The sequence below is a fragment of the Hypomesus nipponensis genome, chromosome 11, assembly GCF_054491055.1.
Source record: "Hypomesus nipponensis isolate SF chromosome 11, ASM5449105v1, whole genome shotgun sequence".
In the NCBI taxonomy this organism is placed as follows: Eukaryota; Metazoa; Chordata; class Actinopteri; order Osmeriformes; family Osmeridae; genus Hypomesus; species Hypomesus nipponensis.
Window position 1 is genome coordinate 2,302,501 of NC_140371.1, and position 10,000 is coordinate 2,312,500.

The 10,000-nt window shown below is 54.4% G+C and overlaps 1 protein-coding gene across 5 annotated transcripts in view; it reads right to left on the reverse strand.

Moving 5' to 3' along the window:
• dst (dystonin) overlaps positions 1 to 10,000 on the reverse strand; it is a 136,184-nt gene that overhangs the window by 27,979 nt on the left and 98,205 nt on the right. For all 5 annotated transcript variants that reach the window (XM_084709023.1, XM_084709027.1, XM_084709026.1 and 2 more), the window contains 12 exons: positions 8,074 to 8,235; positions 7,654 to 7,824; positions 6,614 to 6,780; positions 6,052 to 6,211; positions 5,427 to 5,753; positions 5,131 to 5,215; positions 4,659 to 4,900; positions 4,060 to 4,266; positions 2,813 to 2,932; positions 2,360 to 2,467; positions 1,837 to 2,055; positions 897 to 1,100 (listed from right to left, as the gene is read on the reverse strand). In XM_084709023.1, the coding sequence (XP_084565149.1) occupies positions 897 to 1,100; positions 1,837 to 2,055; positions 2,360 to 2,467; positions 2,813 to 2,932; positions 4,060 to 4,266; positions 4,659 to 4,900; positions 5,131 to 5,215; positions 5,427 to 5,753; positions 6,052 to 6,211; positions 6,614 to 6,780; positions 7,654 to 7,824; positions 8,074 to 8,235 (2,172 nt within the window). The remainder of the gene's footprint in view (positions 1 to 896; positions 1,101 to 1,836; positions 2,056 to 2,359; positions 2,468 to 2,812; positions 2,933 to 4,059; positions 4,267 to 4,658; positions 4,901 to 5,130; positions 5,216 to 5,426; positions 5,754 to 6,051; positions 6,212 to 6,613; positions 6,781 to 7,653; positions 7,825 to 8,073; positions 8,236 to 10,000) is intronic.

Genomic DNA, 10,000 nt, shown 5'->3' on the forward strand with positions numbered 1-10,000 from the left:
TAATCCATTAACCCGGCATGAGAGGCACGCATTTCTACATTTAGCAGGCCGTGGTTTCCACTGAGCAAGGTCAAATCATTCCTGAGTGGAACGATCCATGCCGTCCTGTTTTCAGAGGAAGGATATGATTCATGCCTCCTCTTGTGTTGAGGCAGAGGGACGACAAGCACTTTCATCGCACCGGTTCAGAATTTAGTTTTGCCTGTCTCGGCGCTATTTTGGCAGGTCATCAAACGACCCCGTAGAGGGGAACATCCCAGTACAATCTGTTAAAAACATGATTTCCCCTCACAGATGCACTCGGAGCAGCCATAGTGCTTCACCAATCAAACGCTCATGCCCGTGTCTATTATACAGACAATGAAACCTACATGAAACCCTATAAGGTGGGCGTTAGCTGAAGGTGTCTAGCATCAGCAGACGCCATGTGCCATGCCCTCACTTCTCTGGCCTGCCTGGGTGTTAACAGTCCAAACCAAATCACCAGGGAGTCCAAATAACAAAGAGATAATGACAGGAACAAGAAGTGAGTGATTAAGGGCCGTCAGTCCAACAGCAGACACGTCAACCGAGAGAAGCAGTTAAGTGACACCAGGCATGCAACAGTGCACAGGTGGCTGGGGTTGACTCACAGCGGGCAGTGACCTCATAAAGGTTCAGCGAGAGAGAGAAATGGATGGAGTGTGTGTCTGTGTGTGTGTGTGTCTCTGTGTGTGTGTGTGTGTGTGTGTGTGTGGGGGGGGGGGAGGGCATTCTTGCACCTGCGTGTATGTGTGCGCACAGCGAGTCAGTGTGCGTGAGTTTTTTGTGTGTGCGTGTGACCTCTGTGTGGGAGATTGTTGCACGCGTGGCTGCATCTGTGTGTGTGTGTGTCTGTGTGTGTGTGTGTGTCTCACCTGGGTGGACTTGGAGATGGCCTCATCCAGGGTGGAGGCCCGGTGCGTGACGTCAGCCTTCAGCTGGGAGTACAGCCGGTCCGTGGTGGTGTACTTGTCCTGGACAGGAAGGCCCTCTGCTGGGCTCAGCTCCAGCAGCTGGCTGCCTGTCTTGTTCATCTTGTCGATGTGGGGCTTGTGCTCCGCTATCAGCTCACGCATTTGCTGTGGGCGTCCAAACAAGAAACGAATCAACGCCAGAGTGAAGTTCGCACAAACAACACAACGATGCTTAATCCAGTGGCACCGAAACAACTATTTGACGAGGAGGGCTAACGTGGTGTAGAGTCTAGACAAGCCTCCTGGCTCTACAGTCTGATGGCTTGGTTATAGGTTACAGCAGAGTACTGTTGGATCATGTGCAGTAGTGTAAGCAGAGCTTAGCTCTAGCTTTCTTAGCTGTATAGGATATCCAAACATTTCACTGATCACGGTTCCAACTGTACAGCAGTTGGCTATACAGGAAGTCGCTTTGGATAAAAGCGTCTGCTAAATGAATAAATGTACATGGTGCTAGCTTAGTTTAGCTACACGCTACACAGTGCTAGGCTAGCTCAGCTACACGCTACACAGTGCTAGGCTAGCTTAACTATGGGCTACACAAGCAGCACTACACTACAAGCCACTCCAGACTAACTTCAGCAAGCTCATTTAGGGTCCTTCATCCTACCCAGATCAGGTGTCCAGTATGTAAAATCAATGATGTGAAGGTAAATTTGATTAAATTCAATGTGATCCAATAAAATGAAACTGTCCATTTCATTCAATTCAATACAATTCCATTTGATTCAATTCAATACAATTCTATTTCATTCAATTCAATACAATTCCATTTGATTCCATTCAATTCATTGAATTGAATTGGAATGGGATTCAGGTGAGTGGTCTCCGGGCTACTCACCCTCAGCTCCTCCTGCTGCTGGCGCAGAGCCTCGTACTCGATGGCGGCCAGGGGCAGCTGGAGGAAGGAGGCGCGGGCGTCCTGGAGCCAGGGCCACAGCTCCTCGTACGTCTCCCAGAACTGGCTGGCCAGGGACTGGGCGCGCTCCAGCTGCAGGCAGCGCTCAGAGTTCAGCTGGCTGACCGTCCCGTACTTCTCCAGCAGGGCCTGGACCTTAGCCTGGCCAGGGAGGAGACAGGGAGCTGGTTACATCAGCACTGGCACGCTGGGGCCAGGTGTGTGTGTGTGTGTGTGTGTGTGTGTGTGGTGTCAGGTGGGATGGGTGGAGCTTAGCGGTAGAGCATGTGACTGCAGTTGCGGGTTCCAACCCCGGCCTATATGTAAAAATGTCTGATTCATGAATATGTTGTGTTTAATCTGCTCAGGTTGGTAGGAAAGAAGGTCAGATATTTGTTAGAGTGGGCGTTTTCCTCTCAGACAGCATGGTTAGCTGTTGTGGATTGACTAGGGTGTTGTTGAGTACCTTGAGGACGAGCTTCTCTTCCTGGTCCTTGCTGTCCATGATGGCCTCTCCTGTCTTGACGATCTGGTCTACAGCATCTTTGTGCCTCATGATGTCCATGGAGAAGGCCTGAGCGACCAAGAGGACAGAATGTGAGGTTTTACCAACTCCCACCAATATTTACCAACCCAACCACCCAACCACCCAACCACCCACCCACCCTCCCTCCCTCCCTCCCTCCCTCCCTCCCTCCCTCCCTCCCTCCCTCCCTCCCTCCCTCCCTCCCTCCCTCCCTCCCTCCCTCCCTCCCTCCCTCCCTCCCTCCCTCCCTCCCTCCCTCCCTCCCTCCCTCCCTCCCTCCCTCCCTCCCTCCCTCCCTCCCTCCCTCCCTCCCTCCCTCCCTCCCTCCCTCCCTCCCTCCCTCCCTCCCTGTGAGCTAAGATGTCAGGGTGGAGGTCTCTGCTGCAGACTGACCTTCTGGGCCTGCAGCTGGAGGACGGTCTGGTCCAGCTCCAGCCTGATGTCCCCCACAGACCCCAGCCTCTCCTCGGCCTCGTTCAGCCAGACCTGCTCCGCAGCAGCAGCCTCCTCAAACTGGAACACAGGACAGGGAGGGACAAGGTGGGTGAGTGGTCTCTAACACTGGAGGACAAGGTGGGTGAGTGGTCTCTAACACTGGAGGACAAGGTGGGTGAGTGGTCTCTAACACTGGAGGACAAGGTGGGTGAGTGGTCTCTAACACTGGAGGACAAGGTGGGTGAGTGGTCTCTAACACTGGAGGACAAGGTGGGTGAGTGGTCTCTAACACTGGAGGACAAGGTGGGTGAGTGGTCTCTAACACTGGAGGACAAGGTGGGTGAGTGGTCTCTAACACTGGAGGACAAGGTGGGTGAGTGGTCTCTAACACTGGGGACATCCTTCACTCCCAGCCTGCTCTGCTGCTTGTCTCTGGTGCGGACGTGTCACTGGTCTCATGACAACTCGGCACATTTTAAGAAGCTGATTTAACATTCGGAGTGTTTGTGTTCCTGGTTGAGTGTTTATACAAGACCACGCTCATGAGATGGACCCATGTCAACACCAGTTACATTGAAGCGTATACATTTGCCGTGACTGAAGAGAGGATGAGTGTCTGTAGGCTGTCTCAAACAGCAGAGTGCCTATCTGTCAGGTGTCACACCAGCCCCTGGGCCCGCTGCCTGGTATTGAGACATGGCACAGGGTCACAACACAGAGATACAGCACGTCTCTAGGGCTGATCAGAGGATGATCCTGGCTGTCTGTCCTCTTTAGTGTCCCAAGCCAGATCAGAGTCTGAGTAATTAGCAGCGTTAACGAGATGTAAATGTACCCGTGCAGTGTAATGAATCCCTGTGTTTAATGAACTATAAAAACACAGAAGGACTAGGGTAGCAGATGGGGATTCTCACAGCCACAATTAAGCCCCCAGCTCTGTTCAGCATGCTGCGTTACCGTGCTGACTGGACAGACTGTTTGCAGAAGCAATAACCACTCTGTGTACATAATGACCCGGGGCTAATTGATACATTTTGAATATAGAAACAGCAATATCTTCTACAGACATTTGCACTTCGCTGACTAAGGGTCGACCCCTGAAACACACGGATGTGTAAAGGTTGAAGCCCAACGCAGCATTCGGTTCTCAGTTTCCTGCTATTGTTTGTCTCGTCTTGTTTGTTTTGCGGGCGCTGGTCGTCTACCTGCTGAGACTTGAGGATGGCGGCGTCAAGCTGCTGAACGCGCTGGCCGAGCGTGTCACTAACGGCGCGGTAGCGCTCGTTGTCGTCGGTGACCAGGCGGTCCAGCCCCTCGCGGGCCCTCCATGGCACCAGCTCCAGCAGAGAGCTGCTCACCTCATTCAGACAGTCCAGCTTGGGCTTCTGAGCCCCGGCCTCCTTCAGCAGCACCTGGAGGGAGGGGAGGAGGAGGCAGTTTGAGAGGAATCATCCAGTCATCCATCTCTTCATCCATCCCTCTCTCCATCCACCTCTCCATCCACCTCTCCATCCCTCTCTCCATCCACCTCTCCATCCACCTCTCCATCCACCTCTCCATCCACCTCTCCATCCACCTCTCCATCCACCTCTCCATCCACCTCTCCATCCACCTCTCCATCCACCTCTCCATCCACCTCTCCATCCACCTCTCCATCCATCCATCCCTTTCTCCATCCATCCCTCTCTTCTTCCATCTCTGTATCTATCCTTCTCCATCCATCCATCTATCCATCTCTCTGTCCATCCATCCATCTCTCCATCCAACTCCATTTATCCATCTCTCCATTCCCCTCCCCCCTCACCTTCTGTCGGGCCTGTGCCTGGCTGAGCTGACCCCCACCGGGCTCCGGGGCGGCCAGGGCCCTGAGCTCTGCCTCCACGGCGTCCAGCCAGCAGCTGAGCTCCTGGTGGGAGCCGTCCACCTGGGAGGCCAGGCCCAGGGCCTGCTCCAGGGTCCTGCACACAGAGCTGCTCATGGAGCTGATCTCAGCGTAGCGGGTCTTGATGCTGTCCAGCTTGCCCTGGATCACTACCACCTCATCACCTGGGGGAGGGGGGAGGGGGGAGGGGAGGGATGGGGGAGGGGGGGGGGGGGGGGGGGGGATGGGGGGGGGGAGGGATGGGGGAGGGGGGGGTTAGGAGTCACTGATAACCTTGGAAATCGGAAATCGGAAGAATCCGGTCCACATCATGGAATGGAAAAAAACGTTTGTGGCAATACAAAATGTTCTCCTGGAGATTTGAGTGGAATAGTTGCTGATAAAGAAGTGGTACCCGTGGTCTGCTTGAGCAGTTCCATGCCGTTCGAGATGGCCTGGTCCACGTTCTGCTTCCGGAGCTCAATGTCTTCATGGAACACCTGGAGAGACCACAGAACGTCAGCGCCACCAGGAGGGACCTGAGCGTCTCCTTCACAACAACGCATCCACAACACAGCTCACACAGAGGAACAGGCTCCATGCAAGATGACAGGAACGCGAGAAATCAACGAAAAATGAGAAAGGGGGAGTAATGAGTGCTCGGCCTGGAGAAGGAGGAGGAGGAGAGTCCCGCAGAGTGGAGCTCAGTACCAGCTGTTCCGCTCGCTGCTTCTCCAGCACGTGGGTCTTGTAGTCCTGCACGGACACCTGGCTCAGCCTGGCCTGGGATTCACTCAGCCAGTTCATGAGGGCCACCTCGTCCTCCCCGAACAGCCGGGCGTTGGCCAGAGCCTGCTGGAGCATCTCAGCCTTCTTCCGGCTCTTCCCCTGGAGCTCCAGGTAGCCAGCCTGGGCGGCGTCCAGGCGGGCCTGGACCAGCTCCTTGTCGTCTCCGGAGCAGACGGCTCGGAGCCTCTGGCCCAGGCTCACGCCTTGGAACACGTCCTTACTGTGGGCCAGAATGTCCTCCTCCCAGGCCTTAGGAACCGGGCCCCAGGAGCACCAGCACGGGGGGGGGGGGTGTGGACACAAACAACACATGACAAACGAAAAACGACAAATACAACACAAAAGGGGGAAAAACGTGGAACGATGAGGAACGTAAACAAACTCAAAAGAATCGTCTTCAACCAAACACAAAATTCAGGAGGGGTTGAGGTCGACACCAAATAATGATTATGATAAACAACAGCACACTCCAAACCGGAGGGACCAGAGACAGCGTGGAGGGAGGGTGAAGCCTGGGCGGAGCAGGGTGAGAGGGAGGCCGGGCTACCTTGTGCTGGCCGATCTGCTCCTGCAGTTTGGACGTCTGGGTGCCCATGGGTTCAGAGTTGGCCAGACGCTTCTCGGCGGCGCTCAGCCAATCGGAGAGCGGCTCCATGGCCTCGTGGAACTGCTGCGCCACCACCAGGACGCTCTGCAGCTGCTTCAGCCTGGGTGGTGTGTGTGTGTGTGTGTGTAAGGGGGAAGAAGGGGGGAGGGAGAAAAGGGAGGGGGGAGGCACAGTGGTGGGGGGAGGGGTCAGAGTGAGATTACAGAAGGTCTTCATTAGACTATCTGGGTCTTTAAATAAGATCAAATGTTTCATATCATGTTCATCTTAAATAACACACTAACATACGATTCAACCTGACCATCAAAAAACTAAATCGATATTAAAGACGGACAGAGGCTGACTGAACAAACAGCGATGGCAGACATTTTAAACTCCACAAAGCGCAATCGAGCCACTGGCTTCCAGGGTAATAACGATAGCTGACGTCCCTCGAAACAATCCCATCTGCTTATTTCCTAAAGCTGTTTCAGAGAAGAGCGACAGCGTTGCTGATACAGACCTTCCCTCGGCCTTCTTCAGCAGTCCATCCCACCTCCTGCCCAGGCACTCCACCTGCTCCCGGACCTTCTCCTTGTCCTCTGACTCAGCCAGCTCCACTACCTTCTCCCCCTCCCTGCGGATCAGCTCTACCGTGGGCCTGCGCTCGTCCAGCAGCCTCTGGAGCAGCTGCGGAACAAACCGGAAGCTCCCGTTAGCTCACATAGGATTACCAGGATTTATATACTGTACAGTTGCCGGTTCCTGGCCGTGCCAAATGACGTTGTGTCCTCGGGCAAGGCACTTCACCCTACTTGCCTTGGGGGTAATGTCCCTGTACTTACTGTAAGTCACTCTGGACAAGAGCGTCTGCTAAATGACTAAATGTAAATGTACTGAACGATACCGGAAAGACCAAGAATTCCAGTGTACCTGGAGTGTACCTCAAACTTGTGTTTGATACAAATGGCAAATTGGATAAATTAATTAATTAGAAACTTAAACCACGGTTGAAACTCTCTAAGGATGAATACCTCAATGGTGTTCATAGGAGAGCTCTTGATGTGCGATAATGCGATGGTGCTTTCACTGCATGTACTGATTTCAGTTAAAGTCTAATCTGAGAATGCTCAGAATTTCTCAGATAATGTCAAAGGACTTTGGGTGATTATTTCCTTCAATAGCCTCCTTAAAATTGTGAATAGATTTTATGTATATTTGATGAGTGTGTCTTAGGGGACTGGCAGATACAATCGTTTTTGGACCAGACACCTAGCAGCTACGTATTCACAATGCTCAGGAGAAGCTGTCCAAGTTAAACAAAGCAGGAGAATTGATGAGGGCTTAAAGTATTGGTTTCAGGGGGGAAACTCATAAATCGGAGGGGCGTAAATTAAATGTCTTCTCAACAAAAGCTTTGGAATTAGCTCAACATGATGCTGGGACACCCATAAAACAGATGGATGTCCATTCCATGAAGCTTGTTGAAAAGTGTCTACGAAACCGAGGATGTTTGTTGATGAGATTCTGTGTGTTTATCGATGTGTCTGACGGACAACTTACTCTCTGCTCCTGAATCTGGGCCTTGACCACTTTGAACTCGGCCGACGGAGGCTTCTGATTGGCTACCAGCTCCTCCGTGTCGCTCAGCCAGCTGAGCAGCGACTCCAGGGCGTCTTGGAACCTCCCACAATGCAACAGGGCCTCGTGCAGCTGTGCCGAGCGCTCCGCGATCTGGAAACCACACGGACGGGTTAAAAATAGAAACCACCTGTTCAGAGGGCCCGGTCCAAATCTGACCTCCCCATGACTCATACAAGGCCAGCAGCCCTAGTCAACATGGAGTTCAACCTGAACAGAACTACACAGCATCCTACGTCAACCTTCTCCAGGAACACCATTGAGGGGTTGACCTCCTGTGACCCCGGGAAGCGCTAAGCAACGCGCCAGCAGGAGGAGGGGGCAGACGGAGAGACAGCTGACCTTTTTGCTGAGAGTGTTCCAGCGTGTGCTGGCCTCCTCCAGGTCGTTCTCCAGGGTCCTAGTGCTGGTGCCGTTGCCTGCGTTGTGGATCAGGGCCTGGCCGGCAGAGTTGATGTCTTGAAGCTGCGCCTGCAGGGGCTCGATCTCCTCTTTCTGGAAAACCTGAGGCGGGACATCAAACGCACAAATGTTTCCTCTCAGTACCTCGGCAGTTAGCAAGAGCGTAAATCACTATGGTCAAATTAAAAAGGCGAAAGATAAGGTTTTATGTTGCTTTTAAGGAAGAAAAAAACTGTTATGAAGAAGGTATGATTAGTGTTTTTTCCTCTAGATATCTTGACTATATTAGACTGAGCGATGTGCTTGGTTGCTTCCCTACTTCCTGAGCTTAAACACCTTCTCTTACAGAGAGAGAACATTTGTGTGCTCACAGTCATTGGCTTAACCAAAATGCTTTCAAGGTGTTTTTGAAACAACGAAAGAACTTAATCCTTCAAATGCAACCGGCAATCTAACACCCATTCACTGCTCCAGAGCACCAAGACTCAACAGAATCTGAAATTGTGGAACAAAACCGCCGGCCATTTTGTACGTAAACACAAAATGAGAACAGGAAGCGAATGCACCGCGAGCACTAAGCTGTCCTGTCAGAACCAACGGCTAACACGGCATCTCCAAGCTACAGGTCAGGCTGGGGCACAGGTGGCTCTGTCAGGTGGTCAGGCTGACCAGGGCACAGGTGGTTCTGTCAGGTGGTCAGGCTGGGGCAGAGGATGCTTCTGTCAGGTGGTCAGGCTGACCAGGGCAGAGAGACTGAGCAGAGCTGTCAGTCACAGGCCAGCTGGCCAGCATCACCTAGACGCCACAGCCCCGTCTCAGTCCTGGCAGATGTACTATAATCTGATCTCCAGACAGCCAGCCCAGCCAAACACCCCCAGGAAACATTCATTACACAAGTGGCTCCTCTCAACGAGAGCATCTCCACATGCACTAACGGAGATGGCCAACTTAACCAGCGAGAAATGTGTTCTTTGGTCCAGAACAAAACAAACACCCAGACGTCTCCACGGAGAGGCTATTTTTGGCTACCTGAGGGGGGGACAAGTCTATGAGGTCCATGTCAGGACATGCGGCGATGGCCGTTAACAGGCTCTCAATCTCCTCCTCCCCCATGTGTTGGTACGGCCTGCTCTGGCTGCCGTTGGCCAGGCTGGCCTGCCTCTCCACAGCTTGCAGGAAGTCCTCCAGTTCTTCCATGGAGTATCTGGGCTGATGGCGTCGCGACGGGTGCTCTCTGGCCCCTGCGTCTGCTCTGGATGGAGGCAGGAACCTTTCGTAGTCCCGTGGCTGGGTGACCAGCACGCTGACCAGCTCGCAGTCCTCCACAGACGAGCCCTCCACCAGCTCTGCGGTGGGCAGCTCGTCGTAGCTGGCCAGCGTGCTGGAGCGCCGCACCGAGACGCCGTTGTGGGCCCTGGCCCCCGACCTGGAGGAGAGCCGCCCCGTGGAGCTGCTGTGGTCTCCGTTGGTGGTCGAGGTCCGCTCAGCCTCGCTCCGATCCGCTCCCGAGGTGCCGAGGGGGTCGTCCCCGCGGCTGTGGTCGTGGCCCCGGGGCCTGGCCTCCCGGACCGGGGAGAAGGGGAAGTCCTCCTGTCCGGAGCTCAGGGAGCGTCCGGCCCTCAGGTCCCCGGAGGCGTGCATGGCCTCGGAGGAGGACAGGCTCCTGGTGCCCGGGCCGGGCCTCCGGTGGGCTCGCTGAGCCCGGCGCTCGCGCTCTGCCGTGGGGCTGCACAGCCCCGAGTCCTCCTCGGAGGTGAGGGAGTTGGTGACGCTGCGGCCCCTCCTCCCCCAGGACAGGCCCGGCCGCTCGGGGCCCTCGGCCCCAAGGGTCCCGCTGCGGCTGCAGTACTCCCCGCCACCAGGGGGC